The 19,501-nt window shown below is 44.4% G+C and overlaps 2 protein-coding genes across 3 annotated transcripts in view; both read right to left on the bottom strand.

Moving 5' to 3' along the window:
* The window catches only part of Aen (apoptosis enhancing nuclease), a 467,932-nt gene that overhangs the window by 7,385 nt on the left and 441,046 nt on the right, over positions 1 to 19,501 (bottom strand). The window lies entirely within an intron of this gene.
* The window catches only part of Abhd2 (abhydrolase domain containing 2, acylglycerol lipase), an 85,508-nt gene that overhangs the window by 16,533 nt on the left and 49,474 nt on the right, over positions 1 to 19,501 (bottom strand). For both annotated transcript variants that reach the window (XM_051206590.1, XM_051206592.1), the window contains exons 4-5: positions 14,553 to 14,728; positions 13,760 to 13,927 (exon numbers count right to left, since the gene is read on the bottom strand). In XM_051206590.1, coding sequence (XP_051062547.1) covers positions 13,760 to 13,927; positions 14,553 to 14,728 — 344 coding nt within the window. The remainder of the gene's footprint in view (positions 1 to 13,759; positions 13,928 to 14,552; positions 14,729 to 19,501) is intronic.

The raw sequence follows: 19,501 nt of genomic DNA, 5'->3' as shown, positions 1-19,501 counted from the left end.
TCTGTCCCACCATCATGGACACTAACTCTCTAAAATCATAAGCCCAAATAAATTCTTCTATAAGCTGCTTTGGTTGTAGCATTTTATCATAGCAACAGAAAACCAATATGCACATTTTTTTTTTTTAAGGTACCATCCTTAAGCCAGGTATGCTGGCATACACCTGAAATCCTAGCACTTGGGAGGTGGATGCAGGGTGGAGGTGAGGGTCAGGGGGTGGGGAAGTGGAATCAGGAGGGGGGGTTGGGTTGGGGAGGTGGAATCAGGAATTTAAGGTTGGCGTTGGCCACATAGCATGTTTCAGGCCAGCTTGGGCTACATGAGACTATATCACAAAAAACAGAAACGGGCTAATTTTTGAATCATTGACACAAAGGGCAGGACTATGAGTTCACACCCAGCCTGGTTACAGAGTTAGACCCCATCTCAAATAAGAACAAAATTAAAAACACAATGTTTGGTCTAGCAATTCCATTTCTGGGAACCTCATGCTGCAGATACAATTGAGTATGTGTGCAAAGATGTATGTACATGGATGTTCTTGGCAACTGCTGTTTGTAGCAGTGAAGACCTTGGAACAACTCCCACTTCTATCAGTAACAGAGTAGTGGGCGAGGTACATGAACCATTGATCTGTTGTGAATGATGGTGAGGAATCTGACCTGCTGGGTGAATGATGATCCATCTTCCAGAGGGACCAAAACAAGGGAGGCAGTGTGAAAGGGTGCCATCCCACATGTGTGCTTAGGTTTATAAGGGAAATATATGTGTGCACATATCTAACTGAGTATTTGTGAAAAACTGTGGCAGAAACCAAGGAGAGAACTGTGGGGCTCATGCTTAATAAAAGCAACCTAGCTAGTTTAAATCTCCAGCCAAACAGAGATCCCCAAGGCTAGTTTCAACTATGCTGAAGAGACCCGACACATCAGTAATGCGGACAGCAGTATATGCTGGGGATGTTATTTGCATAAGGAATGGTTCTAAGGGGATTTTTTACACTGTTAAATGTAAAAATCCTTCTCTACCATTTCTTTGGATTTCTGCCTAATATCAGCCTTGGCTAATCACTCATATCTTTATGCCCTGTTCTAACGTTGAGTGAGCTACTATTAGATTATAAACTCCATAAAGATGTCCTTGATCTTGCTCCCCACTGCATCTGTGAGCCAGATGCTTAAAGGATGCTTAATTGGCATGGCCTAAGCCAAGAGATGGAAGGGGGAGGCACTCTCTGCTGCATGTTTTCTGCTTGGATCACACAGATAAAGAGAAAGAAATGTCGGCTGAGGTGACTTGTCCTCCCTGACAAGGTGAGTGAGAATGCTGGCCTGAGCAGCAATGCTGGCCTGAGAGGGGATGCTGGTCTAACTGGGATGCTAGTCTGAGTGGGATGCTGGCCTGGGTGGGGATGCTGGTCTGAGTGGGGATGCTGAACTGAGCTGGGATGCTGGCCTTTGGTACTTGCATCTGAATTCCAAGCCCAAGTCTTCTGCCCTGTATCACAAACCTACAGAGGCAACAGTACTGCAGGGGAGTACTGCTCAATTATTAAAGATTCACTATCTTCCCTTCTGACCCCTCCAGCAGTACTTTGATTTGAACCTAATTATTTGAGACCTGGAGCAGTCACAAAACTTGGACTTACTATACAACTGAGGAACAATTACAGTTAATGGAGCAAGCTCTTTGGGAAACTTCATTTCATTAAACTGAAACACATCTGACCTGGATAAAGGGCCAGCTTATCCTGGATAAGCTGTTGTTTGCCTATGAAGAGCAGACACCTATCCTTGGCAAGGAAAGGGAAGCCATGGTGTGTCTACCTAGTGTGTGCCTACCAGGACTGCCCTCTTCATGGCGCTGGGAGCTCCTGATGCTCTGAGGCCCACCCTGGCTTCTTTTGCTAAGCACTACAGTAATCTGTATGTCCACAGTGAGGTTCTAAGTATTTGGTCCTTCCGGGATTAGCACCAATAACAAGATTAGACATCTAATCTCACTGTAGCTTTCAAAGATAAGATGAAATATGAGCTTTAGAGAGATGAGTCACACAAGATGACAAGACAGTGTTGGAAGAGAATGGGCAAAAAGCTGTTGCCTTTTCTTCAAGCCTTTTCCCCCATGGAAAGACAAAGTAAAGACTTCCTGAAAGCTGCTAGTTCAAAAGCTGTTCCTGGGCTGTGGATGTAGCTCAGTTGGTAGAGTGCCTGTCTAGTATGCAGGAAGCTCTGGGCTCAGTCTGCAGTACCACACCTGGGTGAGGTGGTACAGGACTGTAACCCTAACCCTTGGGAGATGGAGGCAAAAGGTCAGAAGTTCAAGGTCATTCTTGGCAGCACAATGAGTTTCAGGCCTGCCTGGACTTCATGAGACCCTATCTCAAGAAACAAACCAAAAACCAAAAGTCATAGCCCCAAATGACATGAACATGACTAAGCAGGCTAAAATATACAAGGCTGGAGACATAGTGTTCCTGTGCATGCAGCAGCTGAGTCATTCTGCATGCACTGTGCCAGGCATGGGCCTGGCATTTGGTAGGTGTGTCACAGGATGCAAAGTGAGTAAGAACAAAGTTTGAATCATGCTCAACCAAAAGCACACACACAGGGCACACACATACTGGCCGGCACCAGGCCCGTGGGTGGGAAATGAGCACCTGAGTATCTGCCCCACTAAGTTTAACAACATGGCTCGCTGACAGCAGGTGACTGGGGCCCAGGAACTCCTGTCACTTTCTTAGTAAAGGTATCAGCCATTTCTTAAAGCCAAGGGAAGCTACCCAAGATGAGTCACCCAGGAAGAAAAGAGCTGCAGAAAGGAAGTTAGTTAGATTGCCTTGTGCTTACCTCAGAAAGAGATTGAGTACTTCCAGCTCTGTCTGTTCTGGAAAGGACTTCTTATGGCTGCAGGCTTACACACCAGGATCTCACACACAGGGATCTCACACATGGGAATCTCACACATGGGGATGTCACACACTGGGCTCTCACACACAGGGATCTCACGCACAGGGCTCTCACACATGGAGATCTCACACACTGGGCTCTCACGCACAGGGATCTCACACACTGGGATCTTATCAGAACCTCACAGTGCTTTGCCACCTGTCCTGGAGCACATGGCCCTGCTCCTCAGCAAATGTCCCCTAAGATGCTTGAGCTTCGGCCATGACACTGCCTTCACTCCCACCCTCCTTTCTCCTCCCCTGCCACCCTCCTTCCCCCTCCCCTGTCCCCTTGTCTGCTTCCTTCCCTTGGTAGCCACTGCCATTATAAGACGGCTTGACTCCTTTTTTCTTTTTTGTTTTTTTCAAGATGGGGTTTCTCTGTGTAGCTCTGGCTGTCCTGGAACTCTCTCTGTAGACCAGACTGGCCTCAAACTCACAGAGATCCTCCTGCCTGTCTCCCGAGTGCTGGGATTAAAGGCCTGTGCCCAAGGCTTGACTGGTTAAGCAGAGGCAACACACTTCACACTGTCACTTTGGAATCCACACAATCCCTGACAGAGCCAGTGACAGTGAAAATGGCAGCGATGACAAGTTTACAGAAACACTGAGGTTGATGATCCAATCAAATACCGTAAGGTGGACTGAACAAGGGAGACATAATAGAAATTTCTTAAAATTCACTGTCTGGGACAAGGGTGTAGTTCAGTGTCAGGACATTTGATTAGTATGTGCAAAGCCCAGAGTTTGAGCCCCAGTACTATAAAAAGAAAATAAAAAGGGCTGGATATCTCAGTGGTTAAAGCACTTGTTGTTCTTCCAAAGAATCCTGGTTCAATTCCCAGCATCCACATAATGGTTCATAATCATCCATAACTTCAATCCTAGGAGATCCAATGTTCTTTTCTGAACTTTACAGGCACCAGACATGCATGTGGTACACATAAATACATGCAGGCAAAATCCTCATATATAATATATATCTGAAAAATTGGGGGAAAAAAAAAAGAAAAAGAAGGAAAAGGAAGGCAGTAAGGAAGAAGAACAAATGTAACTGTTGGGTGTGGTGGTGGTGGACAACTGCAATCCCAGCACTTGGGAGGTGAATGAGGAGTTCAAGGCTAACCTTGGCTACAGAGCAAGTTTGAGATCAGCCTGGGCTCTGTCTCATAAAACCAAAGGAGGGGAAATGTAAATTTACTTAAGGAGATCACTGTCAGCACTGTTTATGACAGGTGCCTTAGACTATGGGTGATCTCTGAGGATGCCACAGGTCAGGTGGCACAGAGTCCCACTCTGTCTGACAGCCTGGAGGTATGTCTGCTCTTCTGATATGGATTTTGGTAAGAGATCCCTTAACTTTCCAAAGTGTCACTGTATGGTTACTCCAGGGAAAGGGCCTTTCTTTCTTCCAAGACTGATACTGCCCTTCAGGCACATCAAGGGTTTCTGGCTTTCTCTCGAAGGTCCCACACTGAAGAAACTACGATGGAGTGATGCTGCCAGTTCGGGCACCTCCCCTCAACATGATGCCATGCCAGGAGGTAAAGCGTTTAGGGAAGAAGAGGAAGCCTCTTCGTTATTTAAACTAAAGCACTTAAACCATTTAAGCCCACTTTCAATGCCAAAATGCCCACCATGGTGTTTCAGGTAAAGAGGGGCACTAAGTACTTAGGAGACTCATACTCCCAAGGAGCCCAGTCACCTCATGGGGCCAAAGCCAGGTTAGTTTGGTTCCTTTTGCATGATTTAGAAGAGACTTTAAAAGGCCTACATGATTTCTGTCTTTGACTCAAGATCGAGCTGACAGGACTGTTGGCTCTTGACTCTCTGGCCATGAACTTTCTAGGTAGGAAGATAAAATACAGGGGCCAGAAGGACTTCCGGCCAGAAAAGCACTCCCCAGCTCATGCCTGGGTTGTGGGCATAATCAGTCATGATCTACTTTAAATACCAGTAATAGGGTCTAAAGTATTTAGCCAGAGGCACACCGAGGGAACACAGTGATTCCTGATTTACTGGCCTTATATTATCACAGGCAGAAACATCATATTCCAAACATGGCCTGGATCAGAAGATAAATTGTGTCAAAAAAAAAAAAAATCATCTAACATGTCCCCCACCGCAGAGTTCCAATGTTAACCAGGTTCTTTGTAATAACATACTTCAAAAACATCACAAAACTTCTCCACCTTCCTTCCTCTGCAGTGTTTCTGATGCCATACACAAGGCAGGGTGGATGCCTAACCTGGTCCAGCATAGCAACCTACTTACGGGGACATTGAAAAGACGGCTTGGAGGCTGAAAGATGGCTCCAGAGACAGTCAGATCTCTGCCAAGCCAAAGCTACAGAGAAACCCTGTCTTGAAAAACTAACCCCCCAAATCCAACTACACAAACAAACAAACAAAACCAAACCTGGTGCACATAAACTCTATGTTCACCCCACCTCATTTTTTGCTTGCTTGCACATGCACACACAAAGTCTTGAAAAAAAAAAAGGCAACTTCAATCCTTGTAGGTGCTACTAATTACAATAAAAGGTTTATGTTTTACTTTTAATCTTACTAGCTAATGTCATTCATTTTAATTTATCAAGAGAAATAGTTCACAGTTTAAAAAATCCTACAAAACACTAAAAACTGGGTGTGGTGGCACAAGCCTTCAATCCCAGCACTTGGGAGGCATATGCAGTCTGATCTTGAGTTCAGGGCCAGCCTGGTCTACAAAGTAAGTTCCAGAACAGCCAGAACCTTATTTCTAAAAACACACACACACAGACACACACACAGAGACACACACATACACACACACAGAGACACACACATACACACAGACATACACACACACACAGACATACACACACACACAGAGATATACACACACAGACACGCAGACATACACACACACACACACACACACACACACACACACACAAGACAGCTTAAAAATAAGTTCATCACAAGTTTTAAGGTTGGAAAAAATGTTCATCACAAGTTTTAATGTTGGGAAGACCAGAAGACCAAGGCATTATCCCCAGTGGGAGAACCAGGGGCTGCTGAGAGGAAGGAGGGTGAGTTGGAAGGACAAGTTCAGGCAGTCTGAGGATTAGTCTACAATACTGCCAATGGGAGTTTCATGTTTTCAATGCTTGTACTATGGTTAAATGTTGACCTTAGGGAATGGGCCGAGAACATGTGGGAACTCTCTGTAACGGTTCTGCTATTTTTCTGTAAATCTGAAATACTTTTAGAATTGAAGTTTAAAAGGTAACATTTTTTTCTTTCTTTTATAGAAGTCTATGAAGTCAGGCCTGGTGACACAGGTGACACAGGTCTGTGATCTCAGCTACTTGAGAGAATAGGACAGAAGGACCACAAGTTTGAGGTTTGCTTACGCTACAAAATATGTTCAAGTCCAGCCCAGGCAACTTAGTGAGACTGTGTGTCAGAATAAAGAAAACTCAAGTGAAGGTTGGGGATACAGCCAGGCAAGTGCAAGAGTCCAAGTTCAATCCATACTACTGCCTTTCCCCACATTAAAAAAATCTATGGTGCTCCAGGCGGTGGGTCTCTGTGAGTCTGAAGCCAGCCTGGTCTACAGAGTAAGAACCACAACAGCCAGGGCTACACAGAGAGACCCTGCCTTGGAAAACAAAACAAAACAAAACAAAACAAAACTCTATGGTGCACATTTAAAGTAAGTAGAAGCCCCTACCTCTGCTAGCTGGGGATTGAACTCAGGGCTTCATGTACACCAAACAAATGCTCTATCACTGAGCTACACTCACAGGGCAGTGGCTAGGAGCACTTGCTGTTCTCAAAGAGGACACAGTTTGGTTCTCAGCATCTACATGGCAACTCACAGCAGTCTAGTAACTCCTGTTCCAAGGTATCTGACCTTCTTCTGGTCACCAGGCATACATGTGGTGCACTTACATACATGTTATTAAAAGACTCATACACATAAAATAAAAAGACACTAAATCTTTTTTTATAAGCCTAAAGTATGTTGAATATAGCATATACTGAAATAAAATACTATGCCTGCAGTAAGTGTATGAGACCCTGGGTTTGAGCCCAGACACCCCCCCCCCCACTTTGAATATGAAGGCAGAGTAGTTTTGAACTAGAGGTATGACTCACACAGTCCCGACTGACATCAGTACTGAAGGCCATGCACCTGGAAAGCCAGTCTTACAAAAGAAGTGGATCTGATATTACTGCCACTGCTCTCAGCTCTCTCCACTGGACGTGCAGATCGCATCTGTTGGCCCCTGAAGCTCTTGCCCTGTGTAGGCCCTTCTTGAGCAGATGTGGGTCATGCAGTGGAAGCAGGAGGTTAACAAACATTCTCTCTGCACCTGTGAAAAACTAAGACCTGGTCCCTGTACTAAGCAGCTTTCCTACAGTGAACACTGTTTTGGATAAACTCAGCAGATGAACTGAGATGGACCGTGGCTATGCAGTCCTGTTTGCCAAAAGCATCGAGCTGTTCCTTATAGTGTCCTCAAGGCAGGCTCTCAGACTCTCAGCTGTGTCCCACCCCAGGTGCTGGACAAATACAAGACCAGACTCCACGCCACCAGGCTCACTTCTGGGCCTGAGAAGCTCTCAGATGCCCTTTGGTTTTCCATCTAAGATGCACCTGACTGACAGCCGTGTCTACTTCGTGGTCACTCACACATGGGACTCTGACAGATGGCTAGATTCCCTTGGTTTGAAACCTGAGTCACCTCCTCATCCGCTTTGTGATCTACATCTAGTTATTCAACATTGCTTGGCCTCAGTTTCCATACCTGTCACAGAGGACTACTACTGACTTAACAGGGCATAAAAAGTACTCAGGATAATTCGCAGCACAATGCAAATGCCACGAAAATTATAGTTACTAATAAAAACGTGCACTATCACCAAAGTGAGATAACTTTTAAATGTTCAAATACCCTTGCTTCTCTATACTTTACTATTCCGAATACACACACACACACTCTCTCTCCTATAATGAATAGTACCCTAAATAAGAAATGAGTAATACAACGGAACTGGGGTTAAGTTGGGGTTAAGAATCAGACACTTTGAATGCTGGTTCTGCTCCTCTGGTCACATGATCCAAGGCAAGGCACTTAACCTTCCTAAACCTGTAAAGTGGGGACGCTAATTAACAGCGATCTCCAACGCAGTAAGAATCAAATGAAGAAATACGCAGAGTTCAGCACAGTCTGCCCTCATTAGTGTGAGATCAATGGAAGTGGCTATGCAAAGCTTTTCTTAATGAATTAGCTTTCCCAGGCAGCACCAAAGAGCCTAAGACTGTGTAATCACCCACTCAAGAAATTCTTCCTCAATGATGGCTACTGACAAGGGGTTAGTGCTTCTATGCTTTGGAAATGAGTTTCAAACTGAAAAATGGGGGGAGGCTATGTGTGCTTTTCCCCGAGCACTGTAGAATGGACAGAGTACAGGGCTCCTGTCAATGCTCTCTTCTGTTTTCACAGTGAGGGGAAAGCCAGGCCCCAGGTCTAGAGCGGTGGGCTTTATAGCAGGGAGAGTTCACATAGCTACCAGGTACACCTGCCTGAGCCAGCGTTTGGTGTCTCTGAGGGAGAGGGGGAAATGCTTCCTAAGGCCAAGCAAGACTCTGGGCACTGGGAGTCACAGCAAGGGGAACAAAGAGTTGCTCTAGTGGAGTAGACTTCTGGGATAGACAGACAAAAGCTAAACATGCTGATAAATCCATTTTAAAAATTACGAAAACCTTTAATCCCAGCACTTGAGAGGCAGAGGCAGGTGGATCTCTGAGTTCAATGCTAGCCTGGACAGCCAGAGATACACAGAGAAACCCTGTCTCAGAAAAATACATACACATATAAATACATATATACATATATATCTACATACGTGAAAACCAATTAGTCACTTGAAATCTTAAGTCTCCTGGAGAATGTTTGGGAGCACTGGGTACAAGACTGGGTGGTGTGGATGGGGTCACATTAGGGTTCTCATGAAAGTGACATCTTGAGACTCAAACGACAGGAGAAGCTAAGCGAGGGCCATGGAAGGGATTTCCAGAGAACCTGGGAACCCCGGAAATGAACAGGCACGAGTCCCTCTGACATCCAAAGACTTCTGGGGCCGGTGCATGGTGCTAATGTATACTCAGGGTGGGACCAAGAAGTCTGACTCCTGGGCTTGTGGCATATCCCAGGGGTGCACAGAGCTTCCCACCCTGATATCACATCAAGTCACTCTTATGACAAGGGCTCGCTTAGGAATCTGGTACAAGTGAGGGAAGGTAATTCAAAAGGTGAAAGAAACACATCAGCCGATTGCAAGCTGTGGACCCGACACGGCTTCTAAACTGAACAACCTGCAGCAATAGTGGAACGGGACTGAAGACAGGACAAGTGAGCCGCTCTGTGTGAACCCAAGTGGTGCTGTTTTAACTGAGGTGATAGGTTGTGCTTGTGTTTACGCTATGAGATCAATCCTATCTCCCCAGATCCATATACTGAAGCTCTAACCTCTGGTACCTCAGCAGGCCACTGTATTCAAAGGTGTAATTGTGTTAAAATGAGGTGGTTAAGGCAGGCTCTAAAATGTACAAATGACGTCCTTTGAGAAGATGTTAGGACACAGAGAAGTACCCGACAGAAGCACACCTAGAAGACCACGAAGACTCACAGCAAGACGGTGCCATCTACAAGCCACAGAGAGAGGTCACAGACCCAGACTCTTGGTCCTGTAATTACGGGAAAATAGGCTTCTGCTGGATAAGCCACCAGACTGTGCCATTGTTGTAGTCCAAACAGTTTACAGCGTTTCATAGCACAACACACTGAAGGGTAACAGATGAAAGGGCCAGCTGACTGGGACTTGTTTCTAAATAACCTCTGAGAGAGGATGTGGGAAGGGTGGTTTACAGAAGGAACAAGACTGGTTAAGACTGGCTACCAGCTGCGTGAGACTTGAAGCAGGTACTGATATACTGGGTTTACCGAGTCCACTCTACTATTCTCCTCTCTCCCTGTTCTGAAATTTTCTCCAATGAAAAGCAAAACAAGATCTAACACAACACAACGCAACGCAACGCAACACAACACAGTAACAATAACAACAAGTGAAAAGGCACTGGCTTGCAGCTCTGAAAACCTTGGCTGTACCACAGACTCCCGAGAAGCTGGGGCCCCAGCTCTGGTGTCTTTTAAAATTTCCCAGGGGGATTTCTACCGATGAATCAGTTGTATGACTACTGGCCTCTACAGGGGACTAGAGGTTCTCTATGGAGATTAATAAACACCGTGCTCCTGGAAGAGGAAACTGAAATGTCAATACAAAGTCTTCTAAGCTAATTTATAAACTACAATTCTCATTAAAAAATGTGATAGGCTGTGCTAAGAGTTGGGCGGTTATCTCCTTTCCATTCCTTCACTCCACTGAAGTTAAGCTTGGTAACAGTGCTCACTTGGGCCAACAAATTGTGGCCAGGAGTGATCTTTATCATTTCTAGGTTAAAGCTTCTGGAGCCAGGTTCTCGCTGTCCCTTGAGGTTGGCCATGTTCCAGCTGGTGGCCTCTTTACGTAGACAGTGATGATGGCGACCCAGGGCCCCAGGCTATGCCATAAACATGTAGGGTGAGCAGATACACATCTCTGCTTTTGAACTGTTGGGCTTTCGGGATATGTATCGATTAGTCTATCATGTCTCAAAGAGAAAGTCAACATGGATTTGACCAAATCCTTCAAAAGTTCAGCTGAAAGGAGGGAGACAGTGGGGGACAAAAGTACACCCTGAAGGAGCGGTGACTCAGGGTTGGTGACGCCAAATGCCAGGCTAAGTCAAGCGCAGCGATGACTTAGAACCCATCAGGGCTTGCTATAGACATAAAATTCTACAGAGATATTTGTGCTGAGGTATGAAAGTAATATGTATGATTTATAACTTGATTTTTCCACTTCTAACATATTAATTGTTAAGCTGTCTCAGTTTCCCTTTCAAAAGTAACAAACCTAGGCTTTGCTGTAATGTATCAGACCACTTTTATTAAAAGAATACTCCTTGCTCACTGGTCCAAGGATTCACTTATCAAAAAATCAATTAATTCTAGCTAAAAACAGCTGTTGAGAAAAGCTGTCTCTCTCTCTCTATCATCTTGCAAGCCACCACAGATACGTTAGACTTCAATACACTACTTGTATTCTAGATTTTTATCCTTTTTCAAAGTCCTGTTTGTTTGACCTCCATCCTGTTATAAGATGCAGGGCAACAGCTAAGTGACCTACTGACACAGAGCAAGGCAACAGCCCAGCCACAAAAGTCACATCTGTCTTTCTGGACTAGAATCTCAAAAACAATGTTCCGCAAAAACCTGGGACTGAGGCTCGGTGAGGCCACCCTGTCAGCTGTGGTTGGACTGGAGTGTCTGACTCAGAGTCCAGTCTCCTGCCTGGGGTCTTCTCTGAGTGCCCACCCTGTTTCTTCTCGGCTTATCTCCAGTCTGCAATGTCGTCTGCCCAGCACACTCTAGGGATGAGGTGCCTGGCTCTTGAGGAGTCCAGTGCTCTACCAGCTATGAGAGGACTCTGAAGGCTGCAACAGCTGGATCTACTCGTGGGCTTGCTGCCCCTGACTAAATGGTTCTTCTGCGTGCTTCAGGTTTTTTTCCGCCCGCAGTTGCTTGTCTCTGGGTTTGCTGTGCTGGACATTTAGGGGACTCTAGTTGCTTGAAACCAGTACATATACTAGGTGTAGGTGTCTTCATGATGGCAGTGGTAGTGGCTTCAACTCTCCCTTCTTCTTTTGACAGGGTCTCAACTTTTATATAGTCTTCTGATCTCCTGCCTCTGTCTCCAGATATTCATGGGCTACACCTCGGCTATGCAGTGTTGGGGGTTGAACTCGGAGGGGAGGATTGAACTCGCATGCTAGGTAAGCACTGTACCGACTGAGCTACACTCCCAGGCCTCTCACTGGCATTTCTAATTTGTGTTGGTGCACTTGCTGTTAGATGGTGTCTCTGCTGAGCCTTGCAGCCAAGCCACGTGTCATTATCTTCTACTTATCCAGATGGCTTTCCGTCTAATCCTGGATCTTATAATCACCCCCCATTGTTTTCATCTGTGTTCAAAGTTGCCTTGTTTGTCTTTTTAGAGCCAATTCTTCCTCCATACATCACATCCCCCATGTGCCTGGGTTAAGTGCACCTAAATCCAGTTTACCCTTCCTTTACATACTGGAGAGTGGACCTGTTGCCAATGGCAGTGTACATGACCCCATAGAAGACATGACAATACGCACAAATATGTAGGAAAAATGTCAGTTGCATAATTCTAACAGAAATCTACTTCTAAGATGCCATTACTGGGACGAAAAGGCCAGATTGGTTGTTTCAGCTGCTTAGGAGGCTGAGAAAGGCAGATCACATGCTCAAGGCCCACTTGGCTACAGATCAAGGTCAGAGCCTGGGCAACTTAGTGAGCCCCTGTCTCAAAATAAAAACACAAAAGAGCTACAGTTATAGCTCAGTGACAGGCTGCTTGTATGAGACTGTGGGTTCAGTGCCTGGTACTAAAGAGGAGGGGAAAACCCCCAAGACTATGAACATGATATTCACAGCAACAGTATTTAAAATACTGAAAACCTCTATACCCTGTGACTATAACTAAACAGAAATCAAGCTCTTAAAAGATTCAATATGATGGCTATATAGCTTTAAAGTGACTATAACGTTACTTTAAGTTACTATTAGTATGCAAACTGTGTCTGCAACTAAATAAAAACTATGTAAATATGGATAAAGACAGAAGGGGAGAGCAAAGAATTAGAAACTGCCATTATGGCAAGATTACAGATAGAATGTTCAGTTGTTTCTCATTACACCATGTTATAATTTGTTCACTCACAACCACTCCAATGTGAACATATAGATGCATTTTTCATGTGCTTATTATTTATGTGTGCAATATAATCTGAGGAGAGAACCAATGGGAATCAAAAGTGAACATTCAGGGCTTGGCAAGGTGGTGCACACCTGTAATCCCAGCATTTATGAGGCAGAGGCAGGAGGATCACTGCAAGTTCAAAACCAGCCTGGATGATAGCTTACATTCTAGAGCAGCCTGTGCTACCAAGTAAGACCTTGTTTTAAAAACAAACAAACAAAAAGAAGAAACAGCTCAGAAGGGAGAACTTGGGGTAACGAGATTTCTAAGAAAGTTAAGAACTATTTGTGCAGCTGGGTGTGTCAGTGCACACACTTGAGGGGCAGAGGCAAGCAGATATCTGTGAGTTAGAGGCAGGCCTGGTCTACAAAGTGTGTTCAGAACAGCCTCTCCTCCCCCCACCCCCCACATACACACATTTGTGTTAAGTCGCCAGCCTATTTCTGGATTCCGAGAATCCAGCAATCTGGATTCTCGTGCAGATTCCTTTCGGCCAACACTAACACACTTTACTACATCTTTGCCTGCCTGGTAGAATCTGGAGGGACAGATGTCAGGATGGCATAGTGAATGGTGTTCAGTCCAGCTATGAACATGATCTCCCTGGCTCCCAGCAGCATTCTCAGACCAGTCAAGGCCTGGGCAAGACCTTCCCTTATGAACATCTAGGCGCTGTAGGTGGCTGCCCACCTACAAAGCTGTTCAAGGCACAGCATCACAAAGCTAGCACAAGTGGGCTACTGTAACACGTGTACCTCATCATCTCTCATGGATGTTCACAAATTCTACACTTACAACACAAGGCAAAAGGTTCAGCGAGAACAGAAAAGGGGGAGGAGAGGGGCTCCACTTGATCACATCCTATGCTTACCATAGGTGAACATTCGTGGGGAGGTCAGCTCAATGTTGGGCAGGGCTCCCAGATGGTTCAGCACTGCGCACCGGTAGCCATTTTTCTGGGCATAGTCAACGAAGGTTCGGATATACTGCTTCTCGCTGTGATTGGCAATTCCAGGACAAATAACCATGGTGATGTCATCTACAGGGTGGAGAAAGAGGTCCTTACATATCTGCTCAATATGTGAACACTGACATTAACAAGGTTAGGGGTGGCAGGGTTATGAGAGATTATGGGTAACTCGCCCTCCCTCCAGGGCGGCTCAGGTAGAAGGATCGTGAGTATAAGGCTACATAATGTGACCCTGTCTCAAAAACCAAAACCAAAAGAAATAACTTTCAATTTTAAAAATGGCAAGGGCTGGAGAGATGACTCATCAGTTAAGAGCACTGGCTGCTCTTCCAGAGGACCTGGGTTCAATTGCCAGCACTCACATGGCGGTTCACAACTGTCTGTAACTCCAGTTCCAGCGGATCTGATACCTTCATACAGATGTACATACAAGCAAATCATCAATGCAATAAAATAATAATAAATAAATCATGAGGGATAGGCTTCTGTACTTCACAAGTGGGTCACAATTCTGTACTGATCTCTGCTACATATGAACTAGCAAGCACAGGTTAAACTGCAGGTCATTTTAGTGATGACATGCCCCCCCCCATGCGATGGAACAATGGGTGGCTCAGGCATTTATATACTGCTCACCACTGATGGGTGTTCCCTGTTTCTAGGTGCCCAACACTATGATCTGGAACTAGCTCACCTCCAACACAGTGCTCAGCCAAGGGCTCGAAGAGATCGAATGTGGAGGTGGCTCCGTCTGCCATGGTGATGAACTTGCGGTGCCCGTAAGGGTGTGGGGACCTCACCCTTCCCATCTTCCCATACAAGGCTGTCTGGATATGTCCACTCTTGCCCCAGATCAGCGGTGGAATGTACCTGAGAAAGGAGAGGAAGAAAAATAGGAGCGGTCAACCTCCTCCATATTCCTTAACAAAGGGACTCTCATTTTTTAACCTTTTCCCGACACGTTTTGCACACTAGACAGAAACCCAATGACTTTTTATTAGCTAGTTTGTTAAAAAAAAAAAAAAAAACTGTTTCAATGGACGTGGTGGTGCACGCCTTTAATCCCAGCACTTGGGAGGTAAAGGCAGGAGGATCTCTGTGAGTTCCAGGCCAGCCTGGTCTACAGAGCAGGTTCCAGGACAATGTGGTTGAAATCTGTTTCATCTCTAGCTTGTCAATGCAGGGGATGAGATCCAGGCCTTATGCATGCCGAGTGAGCACTCTACTATTGAGCCGAACATTTTTACTGCCTCATATCCAGGCCGCCATGTGTTCCTCTTCTGCATTCACTAAGGCCTCCTACACCAGATTAGCTTCAGAAACCAACTATTACTTCAAATTTAGGGCTCAAGTAATTCAACGCAGGTTATTTCTATAATACAGAGGGAAAGGAAGCAAATAATGCTCTTTGAATACATCCCACATGATGGGGTTGGCCTCGTTATTACCAAATGAGCCAATGCATACAATGTGGCTTGCATGACACCTGAGCTCAGTAAATGCTCACTTCTGCCACAGCTTCTGTGGTTACTATGTTAGTAAAAACGCTGCTCTCAGCTACACCATGAAGGACTGCAGGCTCTCCTCAGAACCTCTAGGTGCTTTTGGGTATGGGGAAAGCACTACTGTATGCCCCAGAGAAGGTGCTAGAAGGGCCAGCAGTATTTCTGTTGGATTAATGAAGAACAAAAGCTTCTTCGCCTAAGGCAGCATGACACCTCCCTTACCACTGCTCTTTGTGAAGAAGACAGTGGCATTGGAGGGAAATATAAGAACTGAAAGTCCATTAATTCCTGGGAAAGAGGGTGCTCCAATTAAGAACTGAGGATGGTTCACAGCCGCAGTACACGATCCCATTTACCGAAAATGCTATTGGTTTATCTCACAGCTTTTCATCCGAGCTCAGTGGCTAGTCACAATGTGTGTTCTACATGAACTAGAATCTCATAATGTAACGTGGTGGTGACACCATTCTCTCAGCTCTGTATTATGTTCTAGTGGTGTTTTATTAATGATTTAGCTTAACCTGTCTGCTCATTCATGCATAGCTGCCATTTCCCTCAGAACCACATGGTTCTGGAAGATCCGTTTCTAGTTCTTTGTTTTGTGTGTGTACCTTTAAAGATACATAAAATTAAATAAGATCAGCTCCCTTGTAAAACAGTCCCCAGATAAGCCGCTTCTTTGGGGCTGGAGAGGAGAGAGAAGGGTGTTTAAGAGCCATGGAGCCACTTGCCAGCAGGTGCAAATATCCCTGCAGAAAAGACTGCATTTGGGAAAGAGGAGAAGGTACTTACAAGAGCTGAGTGGTTAGGATAGTAACAAAAAGCAGCCTTATAAAAAATACTACAATGTCAGACTCAGCTACATAGTTTACAAAAGCTACCAGACAGCTACTGGGCTGTGTAGAGGGAAAAGGGTGGAAGAAACCAAACTCTGAAGTAAAATTGGAGGACGCTTTTCCTTACAGTATGAATTAAAAGGGATAAACAAAGTGAGGTTAAAAAATATTAGAATAGGAGACAGGTGTATCTCTGAGTTTTGAGCCTAGCCTGGTCTCCACATCGAGTTCCAGGACAGCCAGGGCTACACAGAAAAACCCTGTCTCAAAAACAAACAAAACAAACAAAAACCAAAGGCAGAACAGGTATATTTCATATGCTTCTTTTTTATTTTGCTTAGAACATGATTTAATCTTCACCTCCTCTGAATCTTGGCAATAGCCTCACCATGGCCTCCTAGCCTCTAGCCTTGTTCCCCTGCCCACTCCATGGCTCAACTGTCCACCTTGCCAATGGAGGGAGAATCTCAACACACAAATCTTGCTGCAGTCCTCCAATGCTTGGCCTGGGACGGGGCGGGGGAGGGGGGGACGACACCCTGGCACTCCCTAGTTCTCTCCCTAACCTCCAGTACACCTAAACTAGTGGCTCCACTTCACCTCAAATGGACACTCTTGGGGAACACTGTGTCTATTCCAGATGCCCGTTTGCCACCCTAGTCCCTTGCTGGCCAAATGGGCCTTGTCTTTAGGACTTGTTCCCAATCCAGTTGGTTGCTGGGACAATTGTGTCATCCCTGTGCACTGCTCTGGACCCAGAACCCAGGCAGCTCCATTACTACGGGGGTTCTTTTCAGACACATCTCTTTTCACATTTACCTCAGGGCCTATGGCCAGGGACTCACATTAAGCAATGAGAGAATCTGCTGAGATGACAGAAAACACACCCACTCAGAAAACCCTAGATTTAAAAAATATCTTTTAAAAAAGTGTCTTTAAAAGAAAGTATGTATCATGAAAATGTGAGCCTAGTCTTATCTGACTGGCATTTGGTGACATTCCCACTCTGGGGGGGTGGGGTGGGGGTGGGGAACTGCCTTAAAATCACAGTGTGGGGTCAACTGTGCACAGTGGAAGTCTCCCAATTTTTAATTGTATGACAGTACCACTTACTGATAAAACACTGTTTTTAATTAACTTCCAATAACACAGCAGGACTCACAACACTGTGATTAAGTTCAGTGTGGTGGGTTTCTAACTCTACTTTAAAAAATAATTTTTATAACTTATTCAAAAACCACAAGGAAAAAAAAATCAAAACAGTATCCAGAATGGTCCAGGTCATGGAAGATATATAGACCCAAAGAATAAATATTCTGAAGTTTATCTAAATGACACATGCAAACCCTGACGATGCCACTGTTGTGGTCTGTGGAAGGACATACTTATTCTAACAACCTATTCGACAGTTTTTCTGAAAATATAGTACTAATTAACTCACTTGTCATTCTTGTGTCCAAAGGTCATCTCACCAGAGGACCGAGGCCAGTCTGGGATGGGTGTGGTGGACAAAGTGTAGTGAAAGGACAGTACATGCCACCTGTCCTTAAGAGGCCTGGCAGAAGCCCGGCGGTGGTGGCATATGCCTTTAATCCCAGCACTTGGGAGGCAGAGGCAGGCGGATCTCTGTGAGTTCAAGGCCACCCTGCTCTATAGAGTGAGTCCAGGACAGGCTCCAAAGCTACACAAAGAAACCCTGCTTTGAAAAACCAACAAAAACAAAACAAAAACAAACAAATAAACAACAACAATGACAAAAAACAAAAAGAAAAGAAAAGAAAGAGACCTGGCAGGTTTCGTGTTCATACTCTTGGAAGCCTGACTGCCCAGCAGGTGAGAAGTGCAAGGGGAACCTTGGAGGATGTGTGCATTGTCAATTTTACAGATAACCCCAAAATGCCTTCCAAAGAAGATGCCTCAGTTTATAATTTAAATACCGCCAATAATACATGAGAGCTCTTATTTGGCATCTTCACCCTCATCAATAATTGGTGGTATTATTATTATCATTATTATTACTATTATTTACATTCTGGCCACCTTAAAGGGCACCTTATTTCAAAATGTTTAAAGTTGACCTAATTTATAATTAAAAAAAAAATGTCTCGGGCTGGTGAGTTGGCTTGGAGGGTAGGAAAGCCATTTGTCGCCAAGCCTGATGACCTCAGTCCAATCCCCAGGACCACCATGGCTACTGCTAGTTGTCCTCTGACAGCCACAAGTGTGCATGGCACACATGCATGCTCCAAATAAGTAAATGTAAAAGTGTTTCTCATTTCAACTTGGATTTTCCTGACTCATGTCTCCTACTATTTAGTTTTATTTTTCTTCTGTGAATTCTGTTCATAGGTTGTTTTTATTATATTTTTACTTTTCCCTGTTAATTTGTATTTTTTTTATACTGGCTCTATATTATTAAACATTATCATCTGAATGTTAGAATTTTTTCCTTATTATAGTGTATGTTTTAAGTTCACATTTATCTTTCTTTCTGAGACAGGGTCTAGATATATAGCCCAGACTGATCTTGAACTGGCAATCCTCCTGCCTCAGTCTCTTGAGTGCTAGGAATATAGGTATGCATCACGAAGCTCAGAAAAGCTTACTTTGATTTTACATACTTTTTATATTTTATGGTTAAATTTTGTAGATTTTAAAAATTAAACCTTTATATTTTGGCTCCTCCTCCATCTTCTAGTTTGATTTTGTTTTTAAGACAGTGTCCTGTGTAGCCCATGCTGGCCTTGAACTTGCTATGTAGTTAAGACTGGCTTTGTACTCTTGGGTCTGTCTGCTTCTACCTCCAGAGTGCTGGAATTGTATACAGGCTTGTACCACTTCTGACTTCACATGGTATTTTAAGAAGAGCAATTCCAATACCAATTTATAACTATACCACTTATTTGCTTTTATCCCCACAGTTTTCTTTAGAAATGCACTCCCCTTAAATGTATTTATTTATCTGAGTGATAAGGAGATGTAATTCATCTCTTCCTAACAGATGAGTTCACTGTCCTTGCACAATAATAAGCAGTCTATTCATCCAGATGAATTCTAACCATCATCTGTAATATATGCCAAGTTCTCAGGCTAATTTCTCTATTCTCTATTTTGGTTCGTCCATCTATTTGTTTGCCAGTATGGCTGTTATAATCGATACATTTTATAGGATATTTTGAGAGATAAAAGTTCAGGTCATCTTCACTATTCTTTTGCAAAAAATTCTTTAGCAGGTTATTTCATTTTCCAGATAAATTTATGATCAGCTTGTTGAGTTCCTGAGAAACTTTGAGAAGATTTGA

This window comes from Phodopus roborovskii, unplaced genomic scaffold (genome assembly GCF_943737965.1).
Source record: "Phodopus roborovskii unplaced genomic scaffold, PHOROB, whole genome shotgun sequence".
NCBI lineage: Eukaryota > Metazoa > Chordata > Mammalia > Rodentia > Cricetidae > Phodopus > Phodopus roborovskii.
The sequence above is the reverse complement of the archived record's forward strand: the minus strand, read 5'-3'. Positions and strand labels throughout refer to the sequence as shown.